The 20712-nt window shown below is 37.4% G+C and overlaps 1 protein-coding gene across 3 annotated transcripts in view; it reads left to right on the top strand.

The window, feature by feature from the left end:
• Nucleotides 1–20712, top strand: part of PARD3B (par-3 family cell polarity regulator beta) — a 977181-nt gene that overhangs the window by 611880 nt on the left and 344589 nt on the right. For all 3 annotated transcript variants that reach the window (XR_009055026.1, XM_057744363.1, XM_057744365.1), the window contains exon 16: nucleotides 16798–16842. Coding sequence is in view for 2 of the 3 variants with exons in the window: in XM_057744363.1 (XP_057600346.1) it covers nucleotides 16798–16842 (45 nt within the window). In the remaining variant the exon portion in view is untranslated. The remainder of the gene's footprint in view (nucleotides 1–16797; nucleotides 16843–20712) is intronic.

Raw genomic sequence — 20712 nt, 5'->3', positions numbered from 1 at the left:
GTGAGGTTGTTGGTGACATTGGGTCAGCCAGCCTACAGTGTCTGTCATAGCTACCCTGGAAGGTGGTATGCGTCTGGTTACTGCTTGTATACAGAAATGGAAAGAGAGCCTCATGTGAGTTGGCAGAAGTTCTGGGTTCTTTTAGATCTTAGTCTTTAGAGATTATTATTCCAGTCATATTTTGATAGAATTGTAGAATCGGTAGAAAAGTGGTAAGAGAGCAATGACCTGATTTCCTACCTACAGTCAAAGTCAAGCTTGACCAACTATATTAAAGCTGGAGCAGAAGATGGGAGTCGCTTGGAACAATGATGGTGCCATCTTCAAGCTGGAAAATCTAGTGAAGGCACAACATATAGAAAGGAGATGCCCATATGGAACATCAGTAAATCATTATTTTCTTTTCTTCTTAATGATCCTAAAGCTATGGTTTTTAAGTTTATCTTTTCATGTCCTGAATTGTTGAACCAATTCCTCTGATTGAAGCAGGCAATGATTTTGTTTTTCCTGTCATTCATTCTAGGCACAAAGCTTAGAGCCAATGTGCTTTACAAGTACCTACCAAAGTATCCGAGACATGAAAAAATCACTGGCTCTAAACTACGAGAATAAAGCCAGAAATTTGAAATTAATAAATGACTAGCTCTAAAAAGTAAAACTATGCCAGTTTTATTAATTGTTACATTTAGGATTTATTTTAAAACATCAGTATATTTACATCTATATTTGGGGTTTTTTTTCCTCCCAGTTGACAAGAGTTTCTAGGTATGCACAAAGAGTGCTAAAAAACAACCAGTCAAGTCTTACTAAATGAGAAATTCATACCCAACTAATTTTACATTGATTTTTCTAAATATCAAAGTTTTACGACAAGAAATGGTATTTAATATAAGAATCAGGGAGCAGCAGGAAGGAGGGAATGACGCATCCTAAATTCAGCGTCTCCTTTTTCCCTTCCTTGATTGGTAGTTTCTGAGGCCTCCAAAGAAATCCCTGGTCTAAGGAAAAGAGATTAAAAAATCACTTCCTGTGAAGTCACTTTAGAGTCTGGGTCTAGCAACTTTCTATTTTTCCTATTAATGTTTTCTATTAGCTCAGCCTTGTTCAGGATTCTTAATATGCCTCAATACCTTCCAAAAAGACAGTGAATATTTAATATGTATGTGTAATCACCCATTCTGCAAAAGGGAGCCTGATTTAAATGAGCTCATGTAATAGATCAGTATAAAATACCAGATCATTTCACCAGAGTGTATGCAGAACTTTGTGATCCTATTTAAGTGAATGGTTGTATGCTCTGAATTGGAGAGACAGCACATAAACCCCCAAATTAATATCCTCTAATAAACAATGAGTCTGGATGACAACTTTTCAAAATCTATTACATACCAGTAGCCTTGGTTTTGCACAGCTTGCATATTAAACAGATGATAGTAGAGTCTGGGAAGAAATATAGACAGTATTACATACTTCAGTTCATGCCAGAAGTGAAATCTTTTGATAGCACTTATTGTAGCCAAGAACAGAAGCAACTATACAATCCCCAGGCAGAAGCCAGGTGCCAAAATTAGTTCCTGCATGAATGAACTGAGTTGCTGCCTTAGTGTGAAGTCCATAAGCTCTTGGGGAAATGACATGAAAATCCTGGGTAGCCCAGGTTACTAGATCTTGAGAGTTATAGTTCATTTCTGGGCTGGCCAGTTGACTTTACAAGAAGAGACACTGCCTGGTGATGAGATGGTACGTTGCTACCCAGCCAGCCATCCCACAAGCATCTGAAGAGAGCAGGGACAGTGTTCAGTAATGTAAGCCCTGTGCATGACTCGGGTGTAGCAGGTGGACTTGTCAACTGTATAAGTGACACACAGCTCGATGGGTTAGCTAATGCACAGATGACAGAATAGGGATTCAGAAAGATCTCAACAGGGAGAACTGATGAGCTGCAATTCAGAAGATTAAATTTAATAGGGATAAATGTAAATTCCTATACTTGGGTTCAAATAAAAAAGAAGCAACTGCCTTCTGTCTTACACCCATCCAATTCATTTTCCACGCTGCAGCCTGGGTGATCTTTTTAAAACATAAATCCGATCTTGCGGAAAATCCCTTAACAGTGTCCCATTGCTTTGAGGATAAAGACAAAACTCATTAATGTGGCTTTTGAGATTCTCCATGACTGCCCCGTTTCTTTCTCCTCCACTCAGTCTCTCACCAGTCACCCTTTCACACCGAGCACTTCTGCAGTGCAGAAGATTTTTAGGTTCTACGTGTGAGATCTGTTTTGCGGCTTTCTTGTCTCCTCTGTCTAAAAACGAACTTCACCCTTCCCTCTGCATCTCTGAGTCTCAACTTGAAGCAATCAGGAAGGTCCAATCCATAAACGAGGTCCAGTCTCTATATTCCTATTTTCCCAGTTCCCTGAGCATCCTTCTTTCATTCCGCAGATATTTATTGAGTACCTACCGTGTACCAGGCACTGTTCTGGACCCTGGAGACAAAATGGTGAACAAAGCAAAACCCACGTCCACATGAAGCTTATGTTCTAATGGGAAAGATATGAGTGACGAGTGCTTTGTAGAAAAATGAAGTAGGATGAAGAGACAGTAATAGAGAGTTGGTGTTGGAAGGCCCTACCTTAGGTAAGGTGGCCAGGGAGCACTTCTACGATGATCCAGTATCTGTGAAGATGTGAGGGAAGGAGGGCAGTAAACTATGTAGGGGAAGAGCATGTACCAAAACCCTAAAGTGGGTCATACTTGGCATGTTTGTGGAGCTGCAGTGAGGCCAGGATGGGTGAAGTACACTGAGCAAGGAGAGAGCCATGTAGAACAAGGTTGGAAAGGCCCCCAGGGACCAGGGTTTGGTGGCTCTAGTAAGTTTTTAGATTTTCTTCTAAATGTGATCAGAAGCTGTTGGTAGACTTTGAGTCAAGAGACTGTCATGATAAGATATTTTTGTTTTAAAAGGATTACAGTAGCGTCTGTGTGGAAAATAGACTATAGGGAGTAAGTGCAGAATCCCAAAGATGAATCAGGGTTATTACATGTGTCAAGGTGAGAGCTGAAGGTAGCTTTGATCAGGAAGATTTTGCTAATACTCCCCTCACTATTTGTGGTTAGTTGTGTAATAGAAACCCTGCTGTTGCACAGCTCAAGTCTGTCTTGTTCACTTCCACATCGCCTGTGCCCAGCATGACGGCTGGCATACCACTGGCTCTTCATAGATATTTGTTGGACAGAGACCTGGCTTAATGGCAGTTAATGTAAAAAGGACTTCAGGATTTTCGTTGACTGTACACTTAATGAGCCAACAGTAGACCAGTTCGGCTGCCAAAATCTAATACTGTCTTTCTTAGGTTGAATCAAGAAGGTGACAGCAGGGGTGGAGCGATAAAAGACAGAGATGTGAGTCCCAGGGCGTGCCATGCTGCTTCTACTCTATCAAGACTATTGACTTGATCCTACACCATTTTTTACCCTGTAACTTCTAATAATGGCAGCCCTCATTCCCAAAACCACACACTGGATTCATTTGTGGTTCTCTCTGCTGTTTCATTCCTATGTTCAAGCAATAAATTCTCTGTTGTGTCACTTTGATTTTTCTTTCCTTTTCCCCCCTTTTCCACTGCTCTGACAATAGTCAGTGCTTCCCCTCGGTAACAATTTCCAGGTGTACAAGGCTCAAAGCAACTTATGACAACTCCATTTCTTACTTCCGAGAGCATCAACAACCATTTTTAAGAGACACCATGTGCCCTTTCACCAGGTTTGTTATGAAATTCGACTTTAGGAGGTAGTGGTGACTAGTGAAATGTATAGTTCTTGGTGGTAAAGCTATTAGCAAAATCTTACCTCTTGGACTCACATAGTAGAAGGAACATGTGCTTTGAAATCAGCACCCTTCAGATCCCAGCTATCCTACTTGCTAACTTTATAACACAACACCTCTGAGCCTCGGCTCCCTCCTCTATAAAGTGAAGGTAATAGTGCTCACAGAGCTTTTGTGAGGATTAAGTGGGATAACGTATGTTAAAATGCTTAGCATGATTTCTGATGCGTGTAAGTTGGTGGTAAGTTTTAGTTTCCTTCCCCCTTATCCCTGTTAGAGAGAGAATCACTCTATGGAAATATACATTATAAATAGTGGAATTAAAAGTGTGTTGTTTTGCTGGTTAATAGTGAATAATAGCCATTTGTTGTGTGACTTATAGGGTAGCCTCTGCCTTTTTTTCCCTATGGTTTAATCAGTATTGATTTCTTGCTGATAATGGAAATACTTATCAAGGGTCTAGGAAACATGAGAATTTCCATAGTCTGAGTAGTGGAAGTAGTCCAATCCTTGGGTAGATCCCAAGAACTCACCGAGAAGAAAGTTTCCTGAGAGGAATCTTACACAGTGGTCTTTTCCCTGTCATAGATTTAAAAAAGAGAGAGACTTCATACAACTAACGTGAGGGCCTTTGTAATCTGTAACTGTTTATCACTTACAGATGAATAAAATACTATCTTTGCCTTCATTGAAGTTGCCCACAAATCAACATAACACAGGATAAAAAGTGGTACAGTTGCTTGGAGGCATACCTAAAGTGTTCTGGGGAGACAGAAATAAAATATTCTACAAAGAGGAGGTTATAGTGGAGAGCTAGGCCCAGGAGAAATATAGTATTTGTATATGAGGTTTGAGGCATTCCAATTAAGGATAAAGACAAATGGGAAGAAACAAGAAATCACTCTAAATGACTTCAATAAAAGGTAAATAGAGGAAAATATAGGGAGAAAGGTAAAAAGTGTTCAAACCTTGAATAAAAAACTAAGGAGACTATTTTCTGAGCAGTTGAATTTACTGAAGGTTTTTGAGTAGGTTAGAAAAATGATGAAAGTGATGTCTAGCATGGATTAATCTGGATATGGTAAATAAGATGTAGAATTGAACAGGTGGAGGTAGGTCAAGAGCAAGTTGGAGACAATTGCCAAAGTTCAGCCATGGGATGGAAAAAGCCTTGGGTCCAGTTATGAGGACACTTGGAAGGAAGTCAGGTGACTGTTGCTCATGAAGGTAGCACGTGTGCTGTCAGGGCAGGGGAATAGCTCTGGGCCTAGACATGATTTTCTTTTAGTTCAGCAGCCTAGCTGCATTCTCTTTGTGGTCCTGTATTCCAAAAACAATTTTAATTGCTTATTCTCAGAATTGATTTCATGATATCCTTATGTAGGAGGCAAGCAGGTAATGAGACTTTCGAAGAATGTCTTCAGTCGCTGATCACGTTCTTAGCTCAGTTTTCTCCCCATTACATTTTGGGTTATAGTTATTCAAGTAGTCTTAGGACCATTGGTTCTGTGATTTAGGAAGCTATGGTTATAAGGGCAAAGTATTTTAATTTATTAAATATTGTAATTATTTTGCAACTTACTTTAGAGAATTTAAATAGTACCATGTCATGAAACTTGTTACAAGATTCACATTACATTTTTCAATACCTGAGTTAAGGAGATAGGGCTGAGACTGCAGGGAAAGCAAGATGGTTAGAGTTTGCAGAGTACCAGAGAAGAGAGGCTAGAGAATCTCTCTTGGGTATTATACACAGAGCACTGATCAGAGCATGTAAGTGAGGAAACTGCAAAGGCTGAGAAAATAACTCCCAAAAGGATCCAGGAAACAGTACCCAGAGCTCACACGGGATCAGGAACGGTACCTGTTCCCACCAACAAGATTGGGAAAACCTTAAAATCCACAGGACATTGGATAAGGTGTGCAGAAAGGCATTGCCTCTGTCCTAGGGCATTATCAGCCTAGGGTAAATGCTACTGTAGTCCTGACTAACACATCTTAAAAGCAAAGCCCAAAAGGATTAAATCTTTTTGAGTAACTCAACTATATCCCAAAGATATAAAAATATTTATAGGAATATAAAAATACTGAGCACTCAACGAGGTAAAATTCACAGTATCTGGCACCCAATGAAAGATTACCATGCTTGCAAAGAAGTATGGAAATATGACACATAATGAAAAAAAATCAATCATTAAAACCAGAAATGATATAGACGTTAGAATCAGCAGACAAGCACATTAAAAAATTATTATGATTGTATTCCATATATTCAAAAGCCTAGAAGAAAATTAAACATGTTAAGTGAAGGTAAGGAAGATATAAAAAATAAAATCTGTCCTCTGGAAATGAAAAGTTTAATGTCTGAGATGAAAAGTATACTGGATGGAATTAACAGCAGATTAGACATTGCAGAAAACAAGATAAGTGAATGTGAATACATAGCAGTAGAATTATACAAACTGAAACACAGGAAGAAAAAAGACATACAGAAAAGAACAAAGAAATAGGTTTGGCAATTTTGGTGTTTTCAGGACCTTTGTTTTCCTTGAGAACTTCTTAAGATCTAAAGGCTCCTGCAACCTGAAATGCCTCTGCCCAGTTAGATCCTACTTCTCATGGACCTGGCATGCTTGACACCTGTATCTATTCATGGAAACTGGAGCCCCGCAGTTACAGTACTTCCTTGTTCTGGGGCTGCTTGTGGCCCAGGCTCTTTGGCAGTGGCAGCTGCTGGATGCTCACTTTCGTTTTCACCTTGCAGTTCCTGGAAGGGAAGGGCTGCAAGCTGTACTTGACTCTCCAGCCACTCTCCAGGTCTCAGTCCATGAGCACTTGAGGGAGGCCAAGTGCAATTACCGCAAGAGAAATGGATCTGGGCAGGCAGAAAGCTGACTCCTGCCCATTCAAAACAAACAAACAAACAAATAAAAAGACTGAATGGGACAAACTCATTATAGTGCCCGAGGCTGTTTTTCATCAGTACATAAACATTGGGTGTAACTTTTTCCTTATTTATATTCTATATTTTTACATGGTTAAGTTTTCTTAGATGGAGAGTTAAATCCACTTTAGGCAAAGTCAAAATAGAACCATGGCTTGCTTGCTTCTTTGCCTCCCGTTCTGAAGACCCTTAACTAATTATTATATACTCTTTGATTGTATTTCAGAGCCAAAACTTACTGAGTTTTTTAGAAACAGAAATTCTAACAGTGAATTCCTAGCAATGTTTACCTTCCTAAACTCCCTGGACATTCTTCAGTCTGCTTAAACTCCTAATTCTTTCTCATCCCCATAACTCCCAAGCACAAACCTTGAAAGTTAAATCCTAATCCAGAAGATGGAAGCTCAGTGCATACAAATAAACTTTGTTTTTAAATATCTAGGGTTGAGAGCCGGTACCTGTATAGAAACAAATTAAAGTTTCAGTTAGGTCAATCAATTTAAGGAAAAGCCTTTTTTTAACTTGGATTATTACTGTCTGAGAAAGTCTCATTTCCCCCTTGCAATTATATTTAGTGTATATTAACATTAGTTTACACCTTCAGAGAGCAAAATTTTTGGCCTAAAAATGTAGGGAAAGACTGTTGGGCTCTTGGGGTGGATAGTGGCTGGAAGGAGGCATGAAGGGGGTGCATTACATTTCAATAAGAAGCTAAAAAAAAAAAGTAGAGTGGCTTGAAAGTTTAAAAAAAATAAACACTTTTGAGACAAAAAAAAAACAAAGAAAAAAAAGAAATGAACAAAGAACAGTGAACTGAGGAGCAACTTCAAGGTGGCCTGAAGTATGTGTGGTTGGATTCCCCAAATGAGAGAAAAGGGTGAACAGAGAAAAAATATATGAAGAAATAATGGCAACACATTTTCCAAATTTAATGAAATCTGGAAAGCCAGATCCAAGTATCTCAATGAATTCCTGAGCACACATAAAAACCTGCTTCATAAATGGTTAAAGAATTCAAATGATACAACATATATTCTCTCACTACAGTGTAATTAAAATAAAATTAAAAAACAGCACTCTGGAAAATCTACAAATATTTGGAAAATAAAGAACACAATAACACGAATCAAGAAAAACACTGAGAGGAAAATTAGAAATTATTTGAATTGAATGAAAATGAAATCACTACATATCAAAATTTGTGTAATTTAAAAAAATTGTGGGATGTTAGTAAGAGAATAATTTATAAACTTAAACTATATTAGAAAAAGGAGAAAGTTCTCAAATCAGTGACCTCAGCCAGCTTTCACATTAAGAAAATAGAGAGGAGTAAGTTGAACCCAAAGTAAGCATAAGAAGGGAAATAAAAATCAGAGTACAAATCAATAGAAAAAATTTGAGAAATTAAATGAAATTAAGATCTAGTTTTTTAAGGTCAATAAAAATGTTACACCATTAACCAAACTGATCAAGATAAAATAAGACAAGATACATGAACATTGTTAGGACTGAGAGGGGACATCACTATAAATTCTAAAATGTTAAAAGAATTTTAAGGCAATATTATGAACAATAAATTTGATGACTTAAATGGACAAAACTTGCAAGAGACAAACTCATACAGTTGGAAATAGTCTGAATAGCCATGTAGCTATTAAAGAAATTGAATTATAGTGAAATACTTTCCCACAAAGAAAACTCTAGGTCTAAATAGGTTTATTGGTGAATTATATATGAGGAAATAATAAGAATTCTACAGAAACACTTCCAGATAAATAGAGAGGAGGAAATGCTTCCTTAACTCATTCTGTGAAGCTGGCATTACTCTGATACCAAAGCCAGACAAGGACATAGAAGGAAGAAAACTTTGGATTGACATTCTCCATAAGTTAGTATAAAATTCTTTTTTAAAATTTAGCAAATTGAACTCAGCAATATATGAAAAAGATTAAGTAGAGTTTATCCTGGGAATGCAAGGTTGGTTTAATATTTGAAATTCATCAAACATTTGTAAGTCACATATTAACAAATTGAAAAAGAAAAATTGTATAATCACATCAGTATACACAGAAAAGTATGTGACAGAATCCAATATCATTTAATGAAAGATACAAATTTAAAGAATGTTTTTGGGGACAAATTTGTTGTAAAATTTTAAAGGAAAGCAAGAAAATGATAAAGTACAAAATTCAGGATTGTGGTTATCTCTGAGTAAGGAGGGAAAGGAATGAGATTGAGTAAAATAATATTCTTTTTTCAAGCCCATTGGCTGATACACAGTGTTTGCTTTATTTTTGTTCTTTATATCTTACACGTATGTTATAAAGATTTTAATGTTTCAGTACTTCATGGAAGCAGTTTTTAAAGCTAGTGGGTTTTCTTTTTGTTTTTGTCTGAAATTTTGATGTAACAAAAAGACATCTATTTACTGTATTTATAGCTTTGAAAACTCATAACATTTGTGTACTGAAAGGAGTACCCTCTGTAACAAGTATTCAGTATTTTTATTAATATAATGTGATGTTTTCTGTGAACAGAATGTGTTGCTTTTTCAAGTGTCATTACCATGTGGGGAACACTGGTGAGATTAGTGCCAGCAAGCCCAAAACTAAATTCATAAACACTAATAGCCTACTTATTAGAGATACACAGTGAGTTGTGACTAGACTACCAATTATATTTTTTTTCTACAGTTCACTACTCAAAATGTAAGTGAGTTTATATTTATTACAAACAGTTCTACCATGTTGTGGTCTTTATTTAAACTTATCCCAGAATCAAACTCCAGTCACCTTCTTTTACCGTGTCCTTGCCAGGAGCATGTCTGCAAATTGCACCACAAGAATTTTACTAGGTTTATACACATCTCTATTACAACATTCATAGAACCATATGTATACCACGATGAATATATTTCACATTCATTGGTCTAGAACATTTTGCTGAATGGTCGTATCCAAATTGCTGCTTCCTTTCTTTACTCTTACAAATGTTGCATTCGTTCACTCCGCAAACATTAATGAGTACCTACGAGGGGTTGGGCACGATTCCAGGCTAACAAGGAAAAACAAGACATATCCCTTCCTTAAGGTGCTCATAGTGTAGTGTGAAACAGACCCATACACAAATAATTGAGATATTAATGAGTTACTTTGGTCCCTAAGCTCAGCCTGGAAACATGAGAAGATGACCTGGAGAAGATGACATTTGAATGGGGTCTTAAAGCATGTTTGTCTAGCAGGAGAATGGATGAATTTTCATTATGAGTCAGAAGAAATTCCTTGTGCTGTTTACATATTGCACAGATGCATGAAGTTGCATGTCTTGTTCAGAAATACACTTCTGATAGAGCGTAGAGCACCTAGCAGAAATGGCGGGGTGTGAAAGACAGGTATAATCCATCTTTGACCACTTGCTTCTGCTAGATTCCATGATAAGCTTTTATATCCTCTAAGTTGTCTCATACTTTGTGTTAGGGACATTATCTACACTTTACAAATAAGTTCAGTAAGATTGCAAAAGACTAAGTAATTAGTCCATGGTCACACATGTAATTAGTGTCAGAATCCAGGTCCCTTTAACAGCAAAGCTTGAACTCTTCCACTCTTGTCGTGTTGCTCCCTTGCCATGAACAAAAAGATGTCCCAGGTGTATTGGTTCCAGTACTCAGTCACTAAAACCTTTATTATTTTTGTGAATCTTGATGTTTGTGTGACTGTCTGCTATATCCCTAATGCATATCCTTCTTCCTTTATTATACTATTTATTACATTATATTGTATCAATACATTATTCATTTGTATCTCCTCATTAAACGCTAGGGTTGAGTGATTCATTTTAGAAAGACAGTGTTTATTGAATGGATTAAAAACAAATGAGTTAATGAATTTATGAGGGAATGTTTGGGTTTTCCAATGCTCTTTAATGAGATAAAGACAATAGTATAAGAAGATATGCAAAATATTGGATTTTCCTAACTTTCGATTTAAGCTCGCCTGAGAGTCATGGAGAAAGAAAGGGAATTCCCTGGAGGTCTAGTGGTTAGGACTCCATGCTTCCACTGCAGGGGGCCCAGGTTCGATCCCTAATTGGGGAAATAAGATCCCACGTGTCACATGCCGCATGCTGCTTGGCAGAAAAAAAAAAAGGAACTCTGAAGAGATCTCTGACAAATTGTGAACGTATGAATAGTTAGATAATGATGAGGGAATGGGTTCCTCATTTTTGTCCTGTGGCAGCCTGACTGGAAGATGCCCTATAACATTAGAAGAAGACTTCAGCTATTGTGTTCTAATTAGCTTATTGTCAGAGCAGCAGCACATCCAGGGATGAACAGGGTGCTTTGGTGCTTGCTAAGAGAGATGGTGAGATAAACATTTACATCGTTATATTGTACTGATTGACTAGCCCCCTTTTTAGCAAAAGGCTTATTTTGTTTTTGTATTTTGCTTTTTTTTTAAGGGATGGAGGAATTTTTCAACACACAAGAATTTATAGTGCTGAAAACTCAAAAAGTTTCCCTAAGGAGAAACAGTATGCGAGATAGTCATTGACATAAGAAAACACTATAAATTAATGCAGTAATAGTTCATGGTTGCTAAGGAAGGAACTTAATTTACAACTTGAAACAGGTTTGTGTTCCTTAGAAATTCTGGAAATCAATCAGTGGCACAGAAGTTGATCTGCTGAAAGAGAAGAAAATTGATTCTTAATATTGGCAACTACATCAATTTTTTTTTAAATTCTGAAGAAACAACTTTTAGAAACATGTCTATTAACCATTAAAAAAATTATTTGATATTTAGTTTCCTAGTAAACTATCCAAAGAGAAGTATTTATGGCCTCATTAGAAGATAGGTTTTTATTGTGCCAAAAACATCATCTTCAAAACTGCAGTCTCTATTGTGTCAAAGACAGGGAAATCAAAAGTTAAGTGAAATAGAGCTGTCTATGTGAACGACAAACATGGCATCATGTTTCAAAATGGTGCTTTGCATTAAAGTATCTCAATATGAAGTAGTGGGAATCTGAACACATTTGCATATTCCCCATTTGTGACATAGTGTTGGCATTCTCAAAAAGAATAACTGTAGCTGGTGGCAATTTTTAACTGAAGAGATTTGTGCATGTTAGCAATATACCATCTTCTGTCAGCATAAGAAGAGCATATGGGGCCCATTAACTCACCAAATCTGCCACTGTTCTGCAAATTTTTATTAGGCAAGTGCAGTCCTAATAGTCACTTATGTTATAAAATGCGTATCAAATGCTATCAATAAGCAAGGGGATTATTTGCCCCCAGTGAGAATGCATTTGAAGTGTATAAGAAGGCTTGACAAAAGAATAAAACACTTTAAGTGAGCACTATATTAATATAAATATATCCTACTGGGAAGCCAATATGTGTGAGTATTATATGTACTTTAATGTTTGCCACTAATAAGTTCTCGGAGTGCCGTCTTTTTCACAGATTTTCTTCCCATATTTTCTTTCTTTATGGTTTCTCTCAACTCTAATGAACCTAGTTGAAATTAAACCAAAAGACACTGTGCATTTATCCACACCTTTTAAAAAGGTTCCATTGGTGTTGGGTAGTTGGTAGACCTTTGATTAGCTTCAAGGTATACAAGCAAAATAATTGGAAACATAGGCCGTCAGTGTGCTGTGTTTCCTGAGCAAATCTTCCTGAACCAGAGGTCGCACCAGAAAATTAACAAACATCCAAACCAAAGAGTGTCCTCCTTATGAAACACCTTATAGTAATTAAATCAAATACTGTCCACTGATCTTGAGTTGAATGCCAGGAAGCAGGATCTTAAAATAGAAATCCCATTATCTAAATAAATCTAGAGAAATCTCAAGAGGGCAAGTCCATATAGTGCCCTCTAAGTATATAATAATAGTTACAATAAAAATGTCTATTAATTTCATCTTCAGAAGGACTCAACATTTCACTGATACCTCTTCAATTACTGTAATAGCCCTTTGAAGTAAACAAGAGCAAGTAGTACCAGTCCTTGGGTAAAACTGAAGGATAAGAAAGGGAATATTATGCTCTAGAAACTTGAAGGAAGGAAGGAAGGAAAGAGGGGAGGAAGGGAAGGAGTGAGGGAGGAGGGGAGGAGGGAACGGGGTGGGGGGGGGGAGACAAAGAAAGGAAGGAAGAGAAAACAATCTGTCATTAGAACCAGAACAAGAAATTTTGGCTGCTGCTCCACCAACACTCTCTTACTTGACACTTTTGGTACCTTACTTACCATTCTGGAATGGAGGACCTTTCCCATAGTAGGCTCACTTATTTTCAACCTCTTGTAAATAAGCTCTTTGTTTAAAATGACATACCTATCATATGAATATTGCTACTGTTCCAGTTGCTGTGGTATCTGAGTAATGTGCAGAAAACTACTAGACTTAAGCTCCAGCCCTGAGAAAGAACTTTATAGTAGCTTTAAGGTAATGTGAGTTATAAAGGAAGTTGAGTATTAATTATAACACTTGTCATTTTTTTAAAAAGCTTGGTGGTGTGTGTAATTTTACCTCATTTTCTCATTTGCTACTGTTATTTAAATCACTTCCCAGCACTAAGCATGTGCATAAAAGATGATTGTTCCCAATTTAACCTTTTAAATAAAATGTATTCTATTAATTAAGTCATTACAGTTCCCTCTATTTTCTATTATGTTTATTCATTTATCTTCTGTCCTAAAGATAGACATCCGTGTCAGTGAATATTTTGGAGAAAGACCCCTAATTTTTATGCCTATCACCCATTTGGATGTTCTACACTGTTTTTTGAAATAGTTTGTTAGTGTTCTAAAGAATTTCAAATTGTCAATTAAAATAATGATAAGGTTCCTACTAAAAATAGTAGGTAGCATTCAGCCAAAAAGTTAAGTTACCATGTTCAACCTAACATGGCTGGGGAATTTGCAGTACTCAGGTTGGCTTAGATTTAATGGGATAACTTGCGTCTGTTAAAAAAAAAATAGACAAAACAAAAAATAAGACCCTACCCTTGTGTGAATTCCTTTTTCAGAGTAATTGCACAAAATAAGACCATGTATGTAGTCTGAATATCGTATTTCCTTTGCCTTTCTTCCACTGCAAGATGAACTAGGAGCCAGGTACACCGGGAGGTAAAACCTGCTGTGAGTATTGGATTATCCATGAGATAGCAATTGAAAGTAGCTTGTGCCCTGGCTATTCCTTTGCAATCCTAGGCTAGTTAAATCATAAACACCACCACCATCATCAAATTCACAACTTTTACCACTCTCACAGTTGCCATTTATCAAAAGTTTTCATTTATTGAGAAAAACGTATCTGGAACTGTGTTAAGTGCTTTTGTACATTTTTTTCATTCACTTCTCACAACTCCTTGTAGAGTGTTTTTATCTCACTCTAAGGTTTAAAGTAGTTTAATGCCTTGCCTGGTAAATCTGGAATTCAATCCACATCTGTCCCATTATTAGCTATCATTTTATTCTACAACATCTAGTGTAAATTACCTCTGTTTAGTTTATCATTAATGATGATCTGATAACTCATATTTATTAAGCACTATGTGATCGTCTAAGCATTTTGCATAAACTTACGCATGTAATCTCACTCTGAACCTATGGAGAAAGCAATATCATTCTCCTTTTATATATGATGAGATTAAGGCACAGGAAGTTAAAATAAATTGCAGTTAACTAGTAAGTACCTAAGTCAAGATTTTAACTCAGATGATTTCTCATCTGTGTAATGGATATGAATTATTTTACCTTGAACCTTTTTGGAACTGTAGAGTTCTGAACATGTTAACCAAAATTATAGCTAACACTTGTTAATATTGGTCAACACAGATTTCTATTAATAACATATATTCAAATTAAAGGGGTACTAGTGTTCTAACATACAGGTGTTTTCAAGTGTTTTCTTATATTTAATTCATGTTATTAAAAATTTGAAGACTATAACAACTCTTCTAGGATCCATCACAAGTGTAGTAGAGTGATTAAAAGTGCCATATTTAAGCTCTGGCTCCTCCTCTTACAAGGTCTGCCTCAGTTTCTTTAACTGTAAAGATAATAATAGCTAACTTTACAGGTTACTGTGAGTAATAAATGAATTAATAGATATAAAGAGTATAGGGTAGAACTTGCATATTACAAGTGCTCAGTATTAGCTTCTAGTATTATTTTTTTAGTCGCCATCATTGTTTTCCAATATTTTTTCATTTCTACTATAGATTCCACTGTAAATTTTTTCAGACCTGGAAAAGACAGAATTCGGCCCACAACTGGAGCCTGATTCATATGGATTGACATCCCCAGCTGGAAGCACGAAGAAAAGTTTAACAAGATTTTTAAGCAGTTAGTACCAGGAAGATCACAAACATGTAATGCTTTGGTCTAGAAAATAAAGAAATAGCTTAGGAAGGGTTAGGTGGGTGTGGGAAGATTTATGAAGATTTTTGTAGAGTAACTGGGTCAGTGAAATATGAGTGAATGTTGTAGGTAAAGGAAGGAGAAGCGTATTACTCTGAGACCAATCTAGTATTTGGGAAAATGGAGGCGGTCCTCCTTTAAGCAGAGCTCCCCTCGCCTTGTTTCCACCCGTGAGCCACCAGATTTTTATAGACTAATGTAGACAGTGGCACATGGGGAATGTTGAACAGCTGCTGTTGAATATTGAAGTGATGATCCATGCCGAGTTGCTTAAGGGGTAAGAACTTGGCCTGTATGTTCATGAGAGATACTGGTTAGTAGCTTTCATATAATGCCTTTGCTTGATATTAATATCAGGGTAATGGCAGCCTCATAGAATGATTTGGGAAATATTCCCACCTCTGAATTTTCTGAAAGAATTTCTGTAGAATTGGTATTATTTCTTCCTTAAATATTTGGTAGAATACATCAAGGAAGCTATCTGAGTCTAGAATTTTCTTTCTGGGAAAGTTTTAACTACAAATCCATTAAAAAGCAAACCATCGGGCTATTAGATTCTCTCTTTTTTCCCATGTAAGTTTTGGTAATTTGTGGCTTTAAAAATTGTATCCATTTCATCAGAGCTGTGTTTTTTCCACTGCTGAAGCAAGATCCTTCTTCCTATTCTAACGGGTTCCCCTGAATTATGAAGTTCACCCTGGGTATTGGGAGTAGGAACTTTTATTCCCAACCTTGTGTGAACTTTGGACACTGTACTCTCTTGCCTTTGGGGTGGTTCTCTCCTGGGTCGTGAGTAGTTTTCTTCACATACATGTGACCATCAGCAATTACTTAAATACCTGAGGGGGTCCTCTGTAGATCTCAGAAAGAATTCTGCTTACCTCTCTTCTCTCCAGTTCTCCGACATACAAACTCCGACTGCCTTGGTTTCCCTGGACCTCAGCTTCATGTCTTCAGGCTGGGATATCCCTGGGCTCTGCCTGTGTTTCCCTTCCTGCAACACAAGCTGGAAACTTTCTCCAGACAGTAAGCTGGAGCAATTGTAGGGGTCACCCCACTTCTTTTCCATCTCTCAAAAGTCACTGCCCTCTGTTGCCTGATGTCTAGTCTCCTGAATGCCACTGTTTGATGTTTCGTCTATTTTAGAAACTTTTTTCAGGAGGAATTGTAAATTTGTTCCCTTTTGTTCCATTTTGTCCAGATACAGAAGTCTGACCTTTGGGGACTGAATGTATATATTGCTGTTATGCTCAAGGAGTTTTATTATATATTATGCAGCTCTAGATCCTTGAGTTTAGTTTCTGTTTTTGCAAATACAGAAACAACAGCCCAGGTAAAGTAACTGAGAGTATTGAAAATTTTTAAAAGAATGAAATTCTATTCACAGAAGATTTAATGAACATATATTTCTTCATAACTGTCTTTAAAATATGTACCAATAGAAATGAGGTGCCCCAGGCAAGCTGGGGAAAATTTTTTCTCAAATCTTTGCCAGTAAAAGATCCATTTATAACAAATCTATATTAATTTGTTGTTCAAAAAATGGCTGATTTACAAGCAGGTCTGATCCTTGTCTCTTTTATTTCTTTGTAGTGCCAGATGAAAGCAAAGTCCATTCATTGGCTGGACACAAATCGGGTAAGAAATTCCTCGTAACTGACTTTATATTCTTCTTCCTGGAAATCTCTGGCTATGTTTGAGTAGCAGTTGGAACCTGTTTCCATCCACTCATCACTAAAAGGCTTGCTAATTAATACATGAAATGTCTCTGACTTCCACGAAGATGAATTATTGCTTGGCCGTGTGCATATGCCGACTCAAATGCTTGAGAAGGAAGAACGCTTTCCAAAAAAAGAAAAAGTTATAAAACCCAAAATCTTTAACCTGTGTGCCAGCTGTACACTTAGAATAACAAAAAATTACAAAGAAAACCCAAGAAAATTTGAAATTCTTTTCTGTGATGACTCACATTAAAGTGGCAGGACAAAGAGTTCCAGAATAAGAAAAAAGTGGCCATTTCTTCCTTCTCAAAAAAGAATTATCTTTTTTGCCTGTCATCAAAGGGAATTGGGCCTGAGATGACTGTATGCTCTTTCTTTAGACTCATGAATGAGCTCCCTGGAGGTGTCCTAGGAAGTCCACAAGGATCTCTGAGGGTCTCCAGGCTCTTTCTCTGTTTTGTGTGCGATACCTTCAGTTCTAAAATCCAAGCTTTTCCTTCATTGCTAAGTGACCTACCTTCTATTCCTTTGCCCTTCCTTCAGCATCACTTATAAACATTGGTTGAAGACACCTCAAGCTACTAAGCCAGTAAATACAGCAGTAATCCCTTTCCTGTAAGGGTGCGTTATTTGGGGGGAAACTCTCCCTTTTACTCTTAGAAATGCCACTTCAAACAAGAAGAGGGTTATGATTTGTTGTATCCCTTCGTTTCTGAAACAAAGAAGTCATTCCCATCACTAAGCATCTCCTGTGTTTATGGGCCAATTATGTTCTCAGCAGTAAGTGGCCTTGATGCCTCATTACTTCCGTCATGTTCCAGGGCAAGATTATGATTCTTTTTCCCTTTTCTTCTTTCTCCAGATTCACTAGTGATAACAGCAGGGAAGGGCTGGTTCACAACTCTTAGATGTTTTCTTTTCGGCCCCTCCTAAGAGAGAGCCTAAGAGGTTAGATCACTGTGAAGGAAAAGATTTGTGTGGGAGTGATAAATTGCCACATGCTGCTTATTCCCATCATCCGTGTCCACTCAATTCTCTGCTACTGGAAGTATTGTTAGGAGTCTGAGAAGGAAGTTCTCATGGCCAAGGAACTCCAAGGATAGTCTGCGTTATTTTCATCTCAAATTCCTGGTATTGCTTGTCCTTAGTTCTCTTACACATAATAATACTTGAAGATGGAAACCTTCTTCTGTACTGGGATGGGCTTCAAGGTAAGAAGTAGAAGCATTTCTTTAAGAATGTGTATCAAGTTGGTTTTTGAAAACAAGCAAATAATAAACTTTCTGGCTTTTTCCAGGAAATCAAATTTTACTCTAATCCTACTTCATTTCCAAACAAATTACTGTTAGCCAGTAACTAAAAATTATTGTCACTCTTTTTAAATGCAAACATTATCTTAGTATGTTGCTGTAGTATTTTAGGTAAATTTTAATGATATGTTTTTATGCAGTGTGAAAAAAAAGTATTAGTAAAGAAGTATTCTAAACATAAACATTGAAATAATCATCCAAATTAAAAGAAAAATGTTAAAAATGGCGTAATTTTAAAGCTGTCTGTCAGGTTAATGGTAAGGTTCACGTGGCAGCTTTATTTTAGCTGGTAGTAGAAATAATATTAATGGTCTTCATATCCCATGAATCAAATTGTTGAAATACATCAGATGTTTTAAAGCAGATTTTCATTTCTAATGAACTATTACTAAAGCAGTATTCACTGTTCTTATATTTTAAGTTCTTTTATATCCTATCACAACATCGTCAAATTTTTCACTGGTTCTCTGTGGAGCCAGAACACATGCTGAAAACAAACAGAAACTTGATAACTTTGGAGCCAAGTGGCATACTATAAAACACAATGAAGAGGGCTAACCAGTCACCTCAAATTGTGTGCTCTAGAGTTAAATTAAATGAGAACACTATAAAACATTAGAGATAGCACTGAGAAAATAAAAAGCGGCATGAAAGAAAAAGAGGTTGCTAAGGTCTTGAATTACAGTAATCCTCAAGAACTCATCCTTCCCATAAAGTGCAACTCCCTGTGTGGGCTGCACTTGGGTAGAACATTTTCCCGTTAGGCTTTGGTGGTGGTGACAATGAAAGAGAATTAAGGGTCCTTTTGATTCTGGCAACCTCTTTCAGTCACTTTTAACATTCACCTAATATAGAACTGTAATCTGCATCTGCTACAGTCTAGAGCAGCGATCCCCCACCTTTTTGGTACCAGGGCCTGGTTTCATGGAAGAAAACTTTTCCAGGGAATGGGGGCAGGGGATGGTTCAGGTGGCAATGTGAGTGATGGGGAGTGGGGAGTGACGGGAGCGGCAGATGAAGCTTCGCTTGCTCGCTGCCACTCACCTCCTGCTGTGTGGCCCCACAGGTGGGGGGTGGGGGTGGGGGGTAGGTGTTCAGGAGCCCTGGTCTAGACCACTAAGCAAGTTGCCAGTTTGGATTGTGAGGTGTAATGTGCCCTGATCATTTATACTTATCTCGCCAATGTCAGCTTCCTTTTTCTATTTTTTAATATATTTATTTATTTATTTATTTATTTATTCATTTATTTATTCATTTATTTATTTATCTTATTGACTGCGTTGGGTTTTCATTGCTGCACACAGGCTTTCTCTAGTTGCGGTGAGCAGGGGCTACTCTTCGTTGCAGTGCTCGGGCTTCTCGTCGCGGTGGCTTCTCTTGCTGCAGAGTGTGGGCTCTAGGCGCATGAGCTTTAATAGTTGTGGCATGTGGGCTCAGTAGTTGTGGCTCGTGGGCTCTAGAGCACAGGCTCAGCAGTTGTAGCAGATGGGCTTAGTTGCTCCAGGGCATGTGGGATCTTCCCAGACCAGGGATGGAACCCGTGTCCCCTGCATTGGGAGATGGATTCTTAACCACTGTACCACCAGGGAACAACTTCTTTTTGCTTCACCTTTCCCTTCTCCAAATACTTTCTCCGGAATTTTCAGTTGAGAAAGTGATGTCTCTTTTGCTAAGAAGAAAGAATATCTCCCTCTGTCTCTTTTTAATTATAGAAATGTGGGCAGCTTTCACACCATCCAAGACCATCAGGAAATTAAACTAAATTGTATGTGCTGACTTAAATCTATCATCCATCCTCTTATTTGGGATGATATTCAACATTTTAATAAATTCATCTGAGTTAAAATTTCTTCTGAGTCAGCTACTTAGTGTGTAGAGAGCCATTTCGTGCCAATTCCATCTGTTGGTCTGGCTTGGGTACCTCCCAAATTTGTGACAATGTTTTTGGCACCGTTTCCTTGGCTTATTCTTTAGATGGTTGACTCCTCAGAGCTCAGATCAAATCAAAGTCTTAGGTAAGATAAATCTTTCTAACATTTTTGGCCCAAAATGTAATATTCCCTCACCTCTTCTGGAATCAATCCGGTATTCTTGAGATTTCTCTAATCATCTACCTCAGGGGCTTCCCCTGGCAGTGCGCTGCATCTCATACCTTGGCAGGGAAAGTGGCAGGTTGGTACTCTGGTTTATAATTTTATGGGGTCCTCCTCCACATATAAGAGATGTTAATGTTTGTGGGATGGTGAGACCTACCCAGAGAAGTTAGGAGCAAAATGCTTTTTTTTGTTGTTGTTCCTTTAAGGAAAATCATAAGTTTTTTCAGAGAACCATGAAAACCCAAAAAGCTGTCTTTCACCTTTTTCTCTATCTCACTAAGTGAATTCTAACAAAACTCAAAACCTAGCAATGCAGGGGGGAAATAACTTCAGCAAAATAGATATTTTAAAACAGTAAAACCATTTTTTAAGATGACAAAT

This window comes from Hippopotamus amphibius, chromosome 8, assembly GCF_030028045.1.
Source record: "Hippopotamus amphibius kiboko isolate mHipAmp2 chromosome 8, mHipAmp2.hap2, whole genome shotgun sequence".
NCBI classification, from domain to species: Eukaryota; Metazoa; Chordata; class Mammalia; order Artiodactyla; family Hippopotamidae; genus Hippopotamus; species Hippopotamus amphibius.
This window is presented reverse-complemented; position numbering and strand designations above follow the sequence as displayed.